Below are 18,187 nucleotides of genomic sequence, written 5' to 3' on the forward strand. Positions count from 1 at the left end.
GAAATAGGCAATAAGGAAATAGATGAGTTTTTGTGGAGAGTATACAAGGAGGCTGCTGCTGTCTGGTATCTGGCTACAGCTACCCTGATATCTGCTTCCTCCCCTCACCAACCAGAATTGCTTGAACATTTGGTAAAGAGAAATCAATACTTCCAAGGTAGTGTTGAAAATAAGCAAACAAAACTAATAGCCCACAGATTCTTAGTAGTCCATTTACCTTCATACATGTGAAAAAAGCAAAGCAAAGCAAAACCCCTCTTTCTAAGCAGAGCAAAACTTGTGGACAGACCATGTGCTTCACATGTAGGTCCCAGCTTCAATCGTAGTCTCTACATAGTAGAGAGTCTCTGTAGTCTCTACATAGTAGAGAGAGAGAGAGAGAGAGACAAGCCATCACTCCTCAGACAGTTTTATACAGGCAAACTTTGGTCATGCACACTATATGTATATTTTGACCACCTGCACTGCTTGCTTTCTTTTTGATGATGCGTCCACTGATTATTTCAGAGCACTGTGGATCTTCTCTGTCATTGGAACCCTCTTGATCCCAAATTAGGCTAGAGGTATAAAAATTAATGCCTTAAGATTCATAAACTAGTACTCTGCAGAATTCATTCTATGTCTCACACATTTTTTAAGTATATCCTAATCAGAAAAAAACAAAAACTGCTGGAATGTTTGCAGAGAACTTCCTTTCTGAGCACCAAGTTTCCTTTTCACTTAATTTAATGTGCCAATGCGTGTGACACAAACTGGGGCTATGCTTTCATATTAATGTCGGGGCTTTGTTTCTATTTTTTTAAGGTGGTAAGCTCGACCAATGGTGAGTTGAACATTGATGAACCAACAGGAGCACCTTCCAATGTACAAATTGCAGCACGTACTGAGGTGGAAGTAGTGGAGGAAGCTAAGTATGTTTGCTGTGAAAGCAATTTCCCTCCCGCATCATTTGTGTGTCAAATCAGTTTGTGTGTTCTTGTGTTTGATGCCTATATCCATAACCTGCTATCAGATGCTTTGTTTTTGCATGTTGTCCTTAGTGCTGCTGCTGATGGTACAGCTTCTTTTCACTTGCACTGCCCAGGTAATGTTGCTGTTGGCCAGAGCATGCATTGCAAATCAGTATTTCAGAAGAATTTGCAAGTGGCATGTATAGTAAACGTCCTCTGAGTTAGGGCTGTAGTTTCTGTTTGTCAAACTGTATGCGCATAACTAGCGCTGGGGATGCAGAAGTCAGAGTCCCTCTTTATCCCTCATTCTTGAAATCTGAGCCTATGCAATTTTAGGTTAACCTGTCAGACTGCGAGTAACTCCTTTTTTTGCTATGGAAACATGTAAGGTAACTTTATAAGCTGCCTGCTGAGTGTTGCAAGGTATTTTGTTGAGGGAATAATGCCTTGGCTGTTTTTCCATCTCCACCATCTGGTGGCACTTTGCATGATCTTCTACCATTACATGAACCATGATGTGAAATCTTCTCTAGGTAATCAGCAGTCCTCTTTTCTTTATAAATGAAGCCAGCACATACCTAATGCATTATGGGAAGGAGGTTCCACAAAGGCTTTATAGATCAAGGCATAGCAGATTGACTGACTTGCCTTGTGGCTACTGAATGTCTCAGCATAGGCTTCTTGGCAAGCATTGTGATTCTTCATTTCCTAGGCTGGAAATAGCCTAAAATTGCTTGTGAGAAAAGCAAGTGTATGCAATACCTCTAATTGTGCTTCAGGTGTGAATCTTCAGCTGAGAAGTAATCGCCAAGCACTCCATTACCCAAGAAATGTGTTATCGTTCTGCGAACATTTCTGTCTTCAGCCACAAGGAGAGCTTTATAGCTGCAGGAAATTCAGATTTGAATGTATTTAAATAAAATTGAGTGGTCCTTGTGGCAAACTTAATAATTGTGTGTTCCATTCCCAGCTGAGCCTCTGTTCCTCTGCAGGGGAACAATATATTTCAGCAGATGGGGGTGGGATGAGATATTGACTACTTTGGATATTTATTGTTATATGATACAGAGCTTTCTGCCTGAGTTTCTTTTGACAGCAGACTAGCTTCCACCAAGTGCTGCTCAAGTGAACTGGGCTTCGGTACTTGTACTTCGCTTTGGATGCTAGCTTTCAATAAATTGTTCAGCTTGTTGCTCTGTGCAAGACAGCCTTTGCTTTGGTGCTGCAGCATCAGCTAAGTTAAGTTAGGCCATGTCCATGGAGCCTAAAAATTAAGACTCCAGAATTTCCCCAAGGACATACTCTCCTGTGGTGGACTTGTTGCTGCAGCTGTGACAACAGCAATATCTCTGCATGTTAACTTGAAAATAAATCACAGTACATTCATTGAGTTTTTTTACTCCCTAGTAAGCGTGCTTAGGATTGCCTCCTTAGTGGGAGATGCCAATAAAATACCATTACTGACTTTGATTTTACAGCTGAGCTATGTGAAGAATTGTTTTCTTCTGCAGTAAATAAGGAAGTTAGGGACATTTAATGTTAACGGTGGAATTGGGGAAGGTCCTGTGGTTACAACACGGTGTACCATATCTCCTCTGCACTTGATCTTTCCATGGAAATTGCACATTCAAGCTTTATCCACAATTTCCTGGGTATGCTAAAAGTTTCCAAGACATTTGAATTCACACAGACTTCTAGTCAATATGATACTTCAGTTGAAAAGTACAGCTATTCAAAGGAAATGACTGATACCACAGTCTTATTAATTTCATAGGGCTTAGGGGCAATTAATTATGCTTAGAAGTGATGGGTGAGGTTGTGTGTGTGTGTGTGTGTTTAACTTGTATAGTAAAATTTGGAAAGCTGAAAAAGGCGTTTCAGTTTTACTTTCCTCTAGACAAGATGCTGTCTCTTCTCTTTCCTCGCTCTGCCTTTTACTCTTCCTTTCTGCCTGTTCATCTCCCAGCCATGGATGATCTTTATTTACTTATTAAGCCATCAACTTCTAACAGACCATTCAAATGTTGTCTACCTCAAGCTGTGTGACTTCGTCATTTTTTAAGCCTGCTGTGTCTGTGTGTCTCCAGACTTTTTCTTGCTAGTGAAGCCTTTCTGTCTGCTCTTTTTTTTTCTTGCTGTGAACCTCCTGCTCAAAGAATATAAGATCTCTCTGTGAATTTCTATCCAGACCTTTTTTCATTTCCCTCCATATGCAGAATTCCCTAGTTTTGTCATTAATCAGTTTCTCTATCCTTCATATATATATGAAAGATGCTCACTACCTTCAATCATGCAACCTGATCTCTTGATCCATCCTTTCCTACCTCTGATTTCTCCCTCTAGCTATCTTCATTTGTTCTGTGCTGCCTAGTTCCTTATCGTGGGCTTTTAGACATACAAATATTTCTCGGTCCTTATTTCCTCCTTATATTCATATTCCCCCTTTCAGCTGTCATCCAGTACCTTTCAGTGCAGAATTTGTTGAGCATTTCGTATGATCCTGTTTATCTTTTGACCTCCAACTCCTTCCTTTACTCTTTTCAATCTGATTTTTGCTAGATTAACTACACTGAAACTGCTTTTACCAAAGTTTTCAATACCTTCTTCTGGCCAAACCTTAGAGTAGCTTGCATTCTAATTAAACAATCTGGTACTTTCAATCATGTCAACTTTCCCTTAAATATATTGTTTTTGCCGTTCTTGATCCTCTTTAACTTCTTTTTTCCTTTTCCTTTATTTCATTCCCTGGCTCATAATATGCTCTAAAGGTTTAAAGGTACCCCTGCCCGTTCGGGCCAGTCTTGCCAGACTCTAGGGTTGTGCGCTCATCTCACTCTATAGGCTGGGAGCCAGCACTGTCCGCAGACACTTCCGGGTCACGTGGCCAGCGTGACAAGCTGCATCTGGCGAGCCAGAGCAGCACACGGAAATGCCGTTTACCTTCCCGCTGGTAAGCGGTCCCTATTTATCTACTTGCACCCGGGGGTGCTTTCGAACTGCTAGGTTGGCAGGCGCTGGGACCGAACGACGGGAGCGCACCCCGCCGCGGGGATTCGAACCACCGACCATGCGATCAGCAAGTCCTAGGCACTGAGGTTTTACCCACAGCGCCACCCGCGTCCCATAATATGTTCTACTTCCATTCAAAATGTAGCCATTTGCCTCTGGTTGCTTGCATTTAGCTCTCATTGCTTGTGCTTACTACACTTATACAGATAAAAATTCTCCCTTTTTAAAACTCGTGATAATCAACTTCTAATAAATTCTTTTATTCTGATTGCATTGCTAACAACTCCTGTATCCCAAACTAAACAACATGGTAAGAATTCAGATATCAACCTAAGAAGATCCCTACTGGATCAAAACAAAGACCTATGCAGTCTAGCATCCAGTTTCTCATAGTAGCTAATGAGACGTTTATGGGAAGTCCACAAGTAGGACATGCGGGCAATAGTCTTTTCCTGCTGTTGTTTTTCAACAGCTAGTATTCAGAGGTATATTGCCTCTGATTCTCAGAGGTAGGATCTTTTCACTCAGATACTTCCTCTCCTGACTACCTGTCCCTACTTCTGTTGCTGGCAGAAATTTGATATTTTCCCAATCTCCCAAGACTGCAAACTTGCGGACATGGAATACTTCCCTTTCTTGTTGTCTTAATACTGCTACTGTTTCCACCTCTAAAACTGTTTTAAACCATCATCCATGGTATTGCATCCTCTTTTTGCTGGCTACCATAGCTGAAAGTCACCCATTGTCTTAAATCTCTTTTCCAGCTTTCTTTGTCACTTTCCACACCAGCTTTGTCTTTTGTAGCCTTTAAATTTAAAGGCTCTCCATTATTTTCCTCCAGACCATAAGCTCATTTGATGTTGTCCCATCTATTTTGGTTTCTCTTCCACATTTTCCACTGTCGCCTATGTTCTGCCTAAGTTAGACTGTAAATCCTTTGTGCCAGAAGTGTTACTTCTGCTTTCTCCAGCACATGCAGAAACTTAAATAACACAGTAGTGGTGGTGGTGGTAATAATAATTTATTTCCAAGGCATGTAGGGAGACTAATTCCTCCTCAAAATGATAAATGAAGTTAAGGAAATGTAGGGGTATTGTTTTGATCAGTTGCCATGTTCCATCAAAGCACTTAAGGTATTTGCATTTGAGCCTTTTTAGCCAGCTATCTCTAGAGTTTCCTTGCAACTTAAAAGGTTCAGAAACCTTCTTGCTCCTATCTGCCAAAGTCCTCTAGAGCACATTCCCGTCAATGATGATTTTCTGATGCTCTAACATAGTTGTCCTAGACAGTTGTGAAAACTTTGTCTCAAAGCAACAATCCCTTGTGATAGCTCTTTCCTGGTTAGTTGCAGAAGGTTCAGGTGGAACCAGGTTTGACAAGGCAGGTAGACGTCGTGTGTATCACAGATCTGCACTGCATGTTTGCATGACTTGCCATGACATGCTTCCATCTCGCCTCTGAACTAATGTCTCCCTACCTTTCTGTGTTTTTATTTGTCTTTCTTTCTTTCTTTCTCCTCACACTGTCTATTGTAGCTGCCTGAAAATGCTCAACTTGTGGTGAGTCACTCTCTCTGGTTCACATACAAGGGGGCGTGAACCAGACTAGGCCATGATTGGCCAAATCAAAATGAAATTAACGGAAGGGGTGGGTGAGCTGCTCAGAGTCCTCGGACTGTCATCCCTAACACACCAAACACTTGTCTTTTAAGTTTTACTTGGGTGAACAAATACTTGAAGTTAGGAAGTGCTTAGAGCTAGAGGCAGTAAATTTCCTATGCAATTTTCTCTCTACTTGCACACTTTTGTCAGTTGTCAGATTTTTGTGGCAGAGGCACAACTGTCCTGAAAGCATTGCACTTGCTACAGAGCTAGAGTTCTGCTCTTTTCAATCCTGATTTCTGTCAGCAGCTTCATGGTAAAAATGTGGCTTGGGTGGGTGTTGCCCTTTGCTTGGTATTTCCAGAGCTAGGCTCCTACAGTAAGAAAATAGTATTTATTCTGGACTGGGAACCAATAAACTATTTTCTGAACTACATCTAGGCTGCTTATACCAGGCACAGATCAAAGTACTTGACTTCCTGTGGCTTCCTGCAGTTTGTAGGGAAGAGTTAGTTTATAGCTTCAGCTTGTAAAATGGTGCCCTCCAGGTGTTTTGAACTCAGATGTCTGTCGGCCAATGGTCATACTGTATTCTGAAACGTCTGGAGGGCACCAGGTTGCGGAAGGTGGGTTAGAGCTTCATATTTTGTTGTAGAGGGTGAGGATAGGACAAGGAGGCAACCTATGTGATGAGGGTTGTTTACAAGTTGGAGAAAAGCTACTACTCTCACCATTGTGATTATCACTGATACTTGTTTTTATGTGTGCCCCAAACTGCAGCTGTTCTCTCAAACAGTATGTGAACAAAAGGAATCCATAATGTTTCATGCCAGAGTATAACCTTGAATGCACATGAGTCCACTCCCTTGCTGAAGCTAAGCGGTCTGGGTCTGGTCAGTTCCTGTATGGATGACCACCTGGGATTCTCATGTGTGTCACCATGTGTCGTTCCCCGACAGAGGAAAGGCAAGCTAGGGTACAAACATTTTTACAATTCTGTCTTACACCTATTTTGAGCCCTGATGGGGCCAGAATAAGCAAAAGTTTCCTTGTCCGAGCTGCAGAAACCAAGAGTCACAGCTGAATGGCTATGGAGATAGGTTTACTTGCTTTCTGGCTAGTTTTGAGGGTCACTTAGCCACGGCAACAAGGGGCAAAACCTCCCCTACCTGTCCTGATGCACCAAGCTTACCAACTCTGCCCTTCTTCCTTTCTAGCTGGGCTCTCATAGTTGTAAAACACTACATGCTCCTTTCTGTGTAAGAGGTGTCACCCTCATACATTTTAACCTGAACTCTCTCATGAAGAAATGATAAGCTTAAGATTTTATTGCAGTGAGGTCTGTAATGCTACTGCAAATGGCTAAACAAATTGTTACCTTTCTGAGCAGTGATGTGTGATTTGGGGCTAGGGTCCACAAAGTTTATAGTCGCCACCAATCCCACTCTTGTATTTTCTGTCTTCTCTTATTGTGTGGGATATGGAGAAAGTAGGAGTCCTGCTCTTTCTTTTCTGCTTGAAAACTACAGTGGAGAGGAATCTGTGTGGTGTTGGGTGTCCTACTCACCAAATGGGCGGGGGACACTCCCAGAGGGTGACTTCTAGATGGTAACGTAAATTAGTGCCTCCCTCTTCTCTGGGGCTTTGTAGAGGAAGGGATGCATTTTTTTATGAAATGGGAATGTTTTTCCTGACAACTGGACTCTTTAAAAGCAGGTGAGAAGCTTGAGATGTCTGAAATGTGTGGAAAGCGGAGTGTTTTTAAGGAACCAGCTGCCTATGAAGATTCTGTAATGAGTCCCTTATAGGGTCTGCTGCAGCCCTTGAGTTTCTTCCTCCTCTGGCTATACAGTGGTACCTTGGGTTAAGAACTCAATTCGTTCTGGAGGTCCGTACTTAACCTGAAACTGTTCTTAACCTGAGGTACCACTTTAGCTAATTGGGCCTCCCGCTGCTGCTGTGCCGCCGCACGATTTCTGTTCTCATCCTGAAGCAAAGTTCTTAACCCGAGGTACTATTTCTGGGTTAGCAGTGTCTGTAACCTGAAGGGTCTGTAACCCGAGGTACCACTGTATATGGAACAAAGGCAGCCAAAGGAAGATGGCTAATTCAGTCTGTAGAGCATGCAACTCTTAATCCCAGAGCTGTGGGTTCCTGCATTGCAGGGGGTTAGACTAGATGATCCTTGTGGTCCCTTCCAACTCTACAATTCTATGATTCTGTGATATTGTCAAAAGAAACTATATAGGTTATTGCATAGAACATCAAATTCAAAGTTAAAAAGTTAAGGTTAATGAGGCACTTCCACCAGGGGAAGAAATTACTGTTCCAACCCATGAAATCTAGAGCCCTGAGAATATTTTGGCTGCTCTGTTCTTTCCCCAGCTTACATGTCTTTTGCACACATGTTTCTTACTTATAAGGACCTGCTACTGTTGTAGCTGAAAGAAAGGGCAGATAACTGTTGTATACCTTGTAGTGGAGAAAAATGGTAGTAAAGGAAGTCTCATTTGCCTGTAATCTCTGTTGAAAACACAGCCTGTTGTAATTGCTTTTGTGAATTGCATCTGTGTTGATGGCACTGGAGAGAGAGAAGATTGAGATTGTTAGAGTGAAAAGTAGAGTAGAGTCATGTTTTAGCTCAGGTTCCTGCTGCTTTGGAGTACCTTTGCTTCTGAACATGTATTCATTGCAAGAGGCAAATGTTACTAATGCAGCTTACATTCTGCAATAATGGATTGCTTGTCTCCGGCTTCTACTGGTAATGATTCCTCCTCCCACAACAAAATAAGTTAATTATTGGAGTGTGTGAAAGAACAACAGAATCTCACAACCCAGCATTCAGTCCTTTGTGTGTTCTGTTCTGGAGAACAAATGCCATTCTTGAGTTTTGACTGTTGGGTGTTAAATGGTCCTCCTTCAGACTTTCCTAGTACAGTCGTACCTTGGTTGTCGAACACCCTGGAACTCGGATGTTTTGGCTCCCGAATGCTGCAAACCCGGAAGCAATTGTCCCGGTTTGTGAACATTATTTTGGAACCCGAACGTCCAACGGGGCTTACACGGCTTCTCATCAGAAGCCACGATTTGGTTTTTGAACGTTTTGGAAGTCAAACAGATTTCCAGAATGGATTCAGTTTGACTTCCAAGGTATGACTGTAATTGGGGCATCTGTATGCATACCAAATTTCTGCTTCTGGGTGGTATGCAAGTACTTTTAACTATTTTGGGCTATGCTTCATGGCCTCTATTCTTAGAGAGTTGCACAAGTGTCCCCACTTTAGGACCTAGAGTGTCTTGAACTGAACGCATAGCAAATCTTAGCTTTCTACGTAACGTCCAGTACCACGGCACTGTGAGCCCATGAGTTTCAGGCACAAATGTATGGCCTGATTCAGGCATAATTATCCCAGCCTAGCAAACAAAATTGTTTGTCCCTGTCCAACAGGACTGGTATCATTATGTCTGTGGAGCATCTTCCTACAAAAGACTAGAGAATTCAATTTATGTGGTGGGGCGTTTATATTTATTCCTGTAAGGCTTTTTAGGAAGGAACCATGGCGCTTGCAGAGCTTAATGTTATTTTTTCTGAGGTTTTGCTTGTTCTATGTTGGGAGTGTTTACCCCCCATTTTATGTGATACACCAGTCTTGTTTCTGCTTGCTTGTATTTCTGTGGTGGCTGCAGAGGAAAGTATATGGAAACACAGTGAGCTAGCAAGGGAGGGATGGAGCATTCAGTCCCTTCTCTACCAGGTGCACACTCACTCTATAAAATTCATTATCACAGGCAAATTCTTAAATATACGGCTAGGATAAACAGGCTAGGATAAACATGCCTAGTGAATTCACTACTAGGCATGAATTTTCCAGTAATTGGGGTGTTTTAGGCTGTGTGTGTTTTACTTTACCTTTTCACGGGTATATTCCTTGTGTACCGTTGCCCCTTCTTGAAGTTATTTTCAGACCTGGACTATATATATACCAAATGTTTACTCTGTCATCGGTGTGGAAGTAGTTTGACCAAATAGTCATATTTGGACTATGATTGTGGATTAGGCCGATCTGGAAGTCTGGTTGGCCCAATTGGAACATGGGTAGTTTGGAAATGCTGATGCTTATTTTTTTCCTTCCTGATCTGACTATTGCAGAGGGCTCCTGATTAAACTGTAGGCTTTTATATCCATGCATATTCATTCATTTCTATCTGTAGCTATCTTTTTGTTTTAAATATAAACTGTACAAACAAGCGGGCTCATAAAATACAATAGTCTATATCCAGCATTCTTTGTCTGCCAGCTCAAGGATGAGTTTTAATGTTGCACAACAGGTGAATCCCATACAGTAATTGCACAGGTGGAAATCCATTGCACAACATATTGTGCTGTCTGTCACGCAGCGAAGTTACCAAAGGCCTGCGTATGCATTCTCTGGTTCAACAACATTCTGCTGGTGCAAAACATTTCATCAGCAGGGCAAGTGTCCTGCTTAGTGACTTTAACTTGGCACTGCATTTCATACAACCCCGTGTGTATATATATATTTTCCCTAAAGAGGTATAGCTAGCAATAGATGTGCACCATAAGGTGTCCCATAAAGTCCATGGTTATCAGCAGTTCTGTAGTCTTAAGACATGCTTGGCCATACCTGACTCTTTAGGGAGGTTGTGTGTGTGTGTATATGTATATGTATATGTATATGTATATGTATATGTATATGTATATGTATATGTATATGTGTGTTTTAAGAGTTCAGAATTCCTGAGTATGTATCTGCAGTCTTTTGAGCCACATCATGTGCTGTTACTTTTGGAATAGCTCCCCACTGTAGCTGTAGGAAGGGCACTTTATTTATTTTTTATTTGCCTACTTCTTCAAACCAAAATATTGTAAGTGGTTTACACAAAAAATAAAATATCATAAATACTCTGTGTGTGCTTCTTAGGGGTCTCCCCTTCTAAACATAAGCTGCCTGGGGGAACTTCTCTTAACCCTGTGCCTGGTGTCTGCCTGTAGCAGGACAGAGTGTGTGATGTTGGAGATTTCAGCAAGAGTGCATCTCTTACACTTGTGAGATTATCTCGGATTAGGGCCAACCTGCATTCCCTACAAACTAAGTAGCTTCCTCCCCTGGCTTTGTTTGCTGAGTTCTTGCTGGGGTCAGAGTATATGATTCTGTCCATTTGTTTCTGGGCAGTGGAGAACTTGACACTTGGCAATGGTGGATCACTAGTCTCACTGTCCCAGGGAATTTTACCCACAGTTCAAGAATTTAGTCTTAGATCATCCTTTTGTAACATTGTCTGATCCTTTAAAAGAGAGAAAACTATGTTAGGTATCTGTTTGCTACCAACCAAACATGTACAATAGGCCCCCCCCTCACCTGTTTTGGACTACAACTCCCATTTGGTTGGGGCTGGTGGGAGTTGTAGTTCAAAGCAGCTGCAAGACCCCAAGTTGGGAAAGGCTTCAATAGACTATGGGACTAAAAATCCAAGGCTATCCTGTTGGTGGTGTCCCCTACTGCCCTACCTTATTTTGTAGTTTATATCCCTTGGAGGCATTTGACCCTCATATTTGGGCAGCATTTAAAATGCTAAAATACCTTAACAAGCAATCTGTCTGCCGGCCTGTATTTACTCTCTTCAAAATATTATCCTCTGCTTCTGTTACTGTTTAGGAACAAGTTGGCTTACAAACCTAAAAAATAAATTCAAATATAACCCCCCCCCCCCAAACACAGTGTAACTTAAGCAGTTGGGCATCTGGAAGCCCCAATAATTAAACCCATTCCAAAGTTTTGCTGAATAATAATTTTCACCAAGCAGTTAAAAGTCCTAGGCTGTTTAGGTCTTGATAGGTCAAAACCAGCACTTTAAATTTTGCTCAGAGCAAACCAGAGAAGTTAGTGAAGTTTTTTGCTGGAAGCAATTGCAGAATATTTGTGCTGTCTGGCAGCATTGCAACATCATTATCTATCTGGGTAGTAGTGTGTGCAACATGCAAATGGCTTTGCATTATGATGCTGGCCTTCTAGCATAATTGGTGCATTTTATTCAACTTCTGTGTGTTTTTGTATGTACCATGCTCAGTCATAATCTTTCGGTTGGACTGGACAAGCTGCATATTTCAAAAGTGTACATCTTCCATTGGCATGAGTGGTAGGCCATTGTTATTTATTAGCATTTATGGAATCATTTGCATTGCATTAAGAGCTGATACACATACCCATTTTCTTAAGTGGGAAAGTCAGAACTGGGGTGAATCTCCTTGTATTATTTCTGAAAAACCATGTTCAGGACGTGGTTAGCCAGAAATTATACAGCATAGTGAATTTCACAAGACACTTTTGCCATGTGGCTATTGGGAGGGGAAACCATTTTATGACAACTCTTCCACCTTAGAAATTTGAGGTGCTGGGAACATTAGAAGTAATCGCTAGCATATCTACTTCTGCCACTTGTTTGTATAGATGGAAACAATATATGTGGGAAATAGGTGTTTTTAAGGACTATATCGCGTATTCCATCAGTCTTTGTGACTCTCTCTCTCTGTCTCTGCTTCATTTCATAGTGAATTAATTTCATAGGTGAAGGCCACCCAGTATCCACTCCAGGCTTCTCATAAGAGACTGGTTTGTCTGGTTCTGTCAACCATCCAGCCTGTGTCATCTGTAATGGAAGCCATCTGTGCAGCATAAGTCACCCTAGCTTCATGCATGCCTCCCAGGTTTTACAGATCAACTTCCTTCACTTATGTTGTTCATTTTATCATTGATTAAAATACACCATGTCAAAACCTAGATATGTCACCTTCCTGTTTTATTATAGAGTTGTCTTTTCTCTCTGAGGTTTTATCCACTAATGAGATCACATGCCTTATATGGGGCTACCTATGCAAAGTAAATCAAATTGTGTACTCAAGGATTCAGATTTTACACCTAAAATTAATTATGGAAAATAAGCAACTCTCTCTAGCAGGTTAAGTTAGCTCGATCTCTCAAGATGCAGATTTTCTGTGAATAATAATTTTCTAGTAAGGTCTGTGTTACAGAAATTTCAGTTAGGTAAACAGTTCTTATTTGTGGAGTGGAAGTTTATGCAAGAACCAGTTGTACTTCTAAGGACTGCCTTGCCCTTTCTTCTTTGCTCCAAGCAAGGTTGGGGCTATGGGGTTCTTTTCATCCATGAGATGGACCATAGGAGGCTCTGTAGGGATTGCCAGCGCCCAAGGAGGAGATAAAGTTTTGTCCACTCCCTGCAATGTCTCCAATTGCAGCTGCTTTGATTACTATTGTAGAAGGTAGTGGAATCCGTAACTCTAAATATTGTTAGTGGAAAAACCATTCACTTCTCTGGAAAGGGAAGGATACATACAGTCCATTTGTACTGATGAGCATTTTGCCAACATGCGATATTCTCCCAAATTGGTTGAGTCTCCTTTAAAAACACACACACTGTACAATAGATTGTAACTGATCCAGAAGCTGAGAGTGGGAGAAACAAAGTTATGCTGATGCTAGCAGTGCCTGTAGCTCTGTTCTAATGCGGCAGGCCATGCACTATAGGCATTTGATATTGCAATGGGTGACCAGATGCTAATGTTAACTTTGATTGTAGCTCAGTGCAACACAGTGAGTTCTCTGCCTTTTCTTTTCCTCTCCCTTCTTCCCCATCATTCACAGCTCTGTGAGACCAACGCAATGGCTTATTGCTTTGCATGGGCTATTTATTGTGGTGTCTCTCCAAACCATGGAGAGCTCCTCATGGTCACATGTGGGCAAAGTTTCCTCTCTCATCCCTGTTCCAGGGATGAAAATGGGCAACATTCAAAAGTCATCTGTCCTTGTTCTGCTTCATTATGCTCGGATGACTAATAGTTTTCTCCTTGAGTTGTTGAAAGAGGGAGTACAAGGGTGATAAGACGCATGTTGAAAGCTGCTTCTGTCCAGTAAACTTTGTCAGTCAAATCCAAGTGGCTCAGGTAAGAAGGCAAGCAACATGCTACAAGGAAGGAGGAAAATCTCCTGGAGGATAATCTAATTTGTGAGAAGGCAATGGGTGATTCCCTTTGGACCACAAATGGCAGGAGACCTATCAGGGAAGGACTTCTAGGCTATAAATTGCTAACATGGCAATTTTTTGAAAAAATACTATTTCTACTAAGTATTATGTAAGCAGTTATTCCACAATAATTATACATTACACATAAATAACAAATGAAAACAAAAATATTAATTAAATCTAATAACAATAAATCATGATCAAAACAGTATTAACTTGCTTTTAGTTAACTAATTCAGATATTTATCTGTCGGTCAACTTATTCCCAGAATGTAGTGGGACTGAAAAGTTCAATCTTTCGGAGACTTCATTATTCCAGTATTGAGGGGCGAGGGAACCTTCAATCTTTCAATAAATCACTTTGCTGCTTTCCTCCCCTGTTACCTCGTTTATGAGTTTAATTGAATAAGCCATGCCCATACCCTCAAGCACCAGCGGTCAATAGAGGGCAAGTTAATTTTCTTTCATTTATGACTAATAGCCAATTGTGTTGCTGTTAATAAATGTGTAATCTTGAGACTATACAAATCCTAGGAAGATGACCAATCAGTTCATTGACTAACTGCCGCCTATGTGGGTTTTTTTTTTTAATAAAAAACCCCCAGCTATAATAGAGATTCAATAATTTATTATTTTGGGGGTATAACTGAAAGAGTTGAGAAATCCATTGGAGTTACCCTACAATACTCATTTTGTGTTTGAGCATAAGCTTGAGTGCCAGTTACTGCTCAAATACAGTTTATATAAAACTGTTCACAATATGTATACATGGAGTGGGCTCTGTTATCTGTGGAATTTCCCCCCCATTAAATCATCTTTCCATGTTGGTTATCTGAGAGAAATGTCCTGTTGAATGCAAACTTACCACCATGCTATAAATTTAACTTAAAGTTTAAGTTAATGGAGATCCGAATTTCAGATTTTTTACACCCTCTTTGTGAACTGTATTTTACTATTAATTTAGTAATTATATGCTTAACTTCCTAGCCGCTGAAGTATGGGAATGCCTTGCCTCACTGCTTGTGTCTTTATTGGTCTCTCAAGATATTCGTACAAATAATATCCTAAAATCTTGTAGGGTGGTGTTGGGAAGAAGGTCGATTGCAAGGATTTCTGATTCCCAATTGTTTAACCATACTAACAACAAAATGACACTCTCTTGATCTAGATTATGCAGCTGAAATGATAACCTGGAGTGGGCTTTTATATTGTTTTTTTTTTTAATGATATTTATTACTTTCCAACAATTTAGACATTACATAAAAAAAGAAAATAGACAATACAATACAATACAAAAACAATACCTAACACTAAACTAACAAAAACAATTTAAAACAAAACAAAAACAATCTAAAACACATCAAATAATTTCAATCTTTCATTCACTTATTTCCATGACCTCCTCACACCTCCCTTTTTGTATTCCACTTCTATTAGTTGTTTCAGCAATTCCTTTCCATCTTCCTCTGCTTTCTATCCTATAATTATCTTAACACATTTTAACCTTATTTTCCCCTTTAATTCTCTATTAATCTATTTATACTTAATTCCTTATAACGTTTCTGCTGAAGCCATGTAACTTCATTCCAACATTTTTCTAACATTCATTAATTTTACAATATTTCTGTAAATAGTCTTTAAACTTTTTCCAATCTTCTTCCACCGACTCTTCTCCCTGGTCTCGGATTCTGCCAGTCATTTCCGCCAATTCCATATAGTCCATCAACTTCATCTGCCATTCTTCCCGGGTGGGTAAATCTTGTGTCTTCCAATACTTCGCGATGAGTATTCTTGCTGCTGTTGTAGCATACATAAAAAAAGTTCTATCCTTCTTTAGCACCAATTGGCCGACCATGCCCAGGAGAAAGGCCTCTGGTTTTTTCAGAAAGGTATATTTGAATACCTTTTTCATTTCATTATAAATCATCTCCCAGAATGTCTTAATCCTTGGGCATGTCCACCAAAGGTGAAAGAATGTACCTTCAGTCTCATTACATTTCCAACATTTATTTTCGGGCAAATGGTAAATTTTTGCAAGCTTGACTGGTGTCATGTACCACCTATAAATCATTTTCATTAAGTTTTCTCTTAAGACATGGATAAGATATAAAGATTTGTTAGAAAAGAAAACCCCAAGATGGTTGTCACCAATGGAAGCGAAGGCACAGAAAAAACTCAATATGGAGGCCAAATGGCCGAAATATTGGGAAATTCTGGAACAAGAGGGAGACAGACTAAAATTGCAGAGCTTTGAAAACTTGAAAAATAAAGTGCGAGATTGGCTCCATTATTATCAAATAATGGAGGCATATAATTTGGACAATGCCTTAAGTGGGCTTTTATATTGAATGACTTATACACTTCATTTCATTCTGGTACTCCAAAAGAAAGAAAAAACACATGTAAATGTCTGGTCTCATAATTTTTTAATTCTATGTTTCTGTCTTTGGCACCTGGCTCTGGTTAGTAGATCTTGGGGTTCTGGTAAAGAACCACGTAACCTCACAAGTCATGAAGCCTGTCCACCTTTAAAACTGCAGATCATGCTTAGCCAAGCCTAGATTTTCTCCAGCTTTCATTCATATGCCAGATAGATTTTACTTCAGAGCAAAAATATCTACTCTAAGCGTGTTGTTAAATCCACCTGCTTTATCTTTGTTGCCTTATCAGTTATAAACTGTGCTTTAAAAAAAATTGATCCTACCTTGGCTTTTAATCAATTAAATTTCCATATTACCAAAATTTGGGGGTATGTATTGGTGGTGGGGATTTTGGCAGAAAGACACTGTTCCTCTTCAATATGAGACAGCAAATAACAGATAAAACCTATCACTCATTTCTAAAGTGGTGAAAAACATCTTTATTTGTATCATTTTGAGAGTTGGGATTATAGGATATTATGGGCAATCACACCAGACTAAAAATGGCTTCAAGATTTGAACAATTTCAGACCCCACCAGCATTTAAGATAATACAGAATTAAAAGACTTACTTGCATTGAATCTAACCGTAAGTTTCAGTTTCCTGTGGTTTTTAATGCTAGAAGGAAATCTGTGGTGTAAGGCAAAAAATACCTGCTAACCTTGGGAGAAAATGTACCTTTTCCCATCAAGCTTGACACAGAGAAGAGGAAGCACACAAATCTGGGTACCCTGTATAACTGATTTTTTTTTTTAATTGATAAAATTATCTTCTACAAATCGTCATGACTACAACTTTAATTTCTGATTAATCATAGATTAAATTGATTACTTGAAATCCACTTCCCTATAAAGCATGTTTTTTCCATCTGTTTTTATAGCAAGGGTGATTTCTTGTTCAAGTCACTGTTCTAGAATTCTACTTCAAGTGTTTTGGAAACTTCAGATCAGGACCACTTTGTGTTTAGCAGTTGAATTCCAACCCGTGTTGTTTAAGTAATTCTTCCACACTTCTTTTCAATCCCTCTTGTATTTTTAGGCAACAGAGGTGGATTTTCTCATCTTATACTACATAGGTCCATCTGTGTCAGCAGCATCCCATGCCAGGGTTCTTCATGTCTCAGAATTATCTTAGGAGTTGTTAGCCACGGTTCCACTCTAAAAGCATCCTGTTTGTTCATAGTTTCTTGTATAGTAAATGTATCATCTGTGTTGGTGAAAGCAACTTGGTTAAAAGTGTGTGTTCTTGCAGCTTTCTGCCAGCGGTGCGGGTGGCAATTCTGAGTTGTGTGCCTTTCAGACGGAATCGGCCATGTTCACATTCCCCGTTAGCTGCAAATGATGTTGGTTTGGAAAATAATGCCAAAGCTAGAGGCTAGAACTGGTCATGGTAACCCTCAAGTTATTACAGCCCTTGAAAAATCACATGGGTCCCCAGAGCATGGTGGCGATTCCTGGTGGTGATTATTGGACTACTTTGATGCTTTGAATGTCTTGAGTTTATTTGTTGTTGCAGGAGAAGGGTGGGTGTTGGGAGCATGTGTGTTGTGTGTTTCTGAGAGTGAAGAAGTTGGCCACATCACATGCATTGTGTTGGAAGGAGAGGGCTTGCTGGAGGTCCCGGTACTCTCTATTGATTTGCTGTGTTCTTTGTGCTCCAGGTGCTGCTGCTTCTATAAGAGGAAAAGAAAGAAGTCTTCCCAACGCCAGAAATGACAGGCGTCTCCTTGAGGTCTTTGGGGGACTTTGTTTACCTGCTGTTCCTGCCACGTCTTATTGAATGGGGCTTCTCTTGGGGAGAGGACAACAAACAAGGGACATATTAAACCAAAAAGAGAGGAAGGGGAAAAAATTCCAAAATAAACATTCAGGTGGATTCCCTAAATGGTCTCGCTTGCTCACTCCACGCTTGAAGCTCCTTTTGGAATCAGGATTGCATCCTTTCCAGCACTCGTTGCCCTTGTTGGAAGGTTGGCTGGCTACCTTCCTGTCTGTACAGCAGTTCAGCAAAGAGGGCGTTCCTGGTGGATGTGCTTTTGTTCCTGCTCCCTTTCTCTTTTGTTCTCGACATGCTTTCCCCCCTCCACCAACTGCGGGGGGCTTTATGAACTGCGGGGTCAAGATGGTGGTGAAGAGAGGATGCTCT

At 40.6% G+C, this 18,187-nt stretch overlaps 1 protein-coding gene across 9 annotated transcripts in view; it reads left to right on the forward strand.

Annotated features, from left to right (window-relative positions):
* CSNK1G1 (casein kinase 1 gamma 1) overlaps window positions 1–17,926 on the forward strand; it is a 54,636-nt gene extending 36,710 nt beyond the window's left edge. For 6 of the 9 annotated variants that reach the window (XM_080980466.1, XM_080980464.1, XM_080980463.1 and 3 more), the window contains 2 exons: window positions 805–911; window positions 17,703–17,926. In XM_080980466.1, the coding sequence (XP_080836592.1) occupies window positions 805–911; window positions 17,703–17,757 (162 nt within the window). In that variant the 3' untranslated portion in view covers window positions 17,758–17,926. Of the gene's footprint in view, window positions 1–804; window positions 912–5,494; window positions 5,538–12,131; window positions 12,361–17,702 lie in introns of those variants that run through there. The other 3 variants (XM_080980469.1, XM_080980471.1, XM_080980468.1) reach the window with 2 other exon arrangements.
* The last annotated feature ends 261 nt before the right edge of the window (window positions 17,927–18,187 follow it).

This window comes from Podarcis pityusensis, assembly GCF_964106645.2.
Source record: "Podarcis pityusensis genome assembly, chromosome: 14".
NCBI lineage: Eukaryota > Metazoa > Chordata > Lepidosauria > Squamata > Lacertidae > Podarcis > Podarcis pityusensis.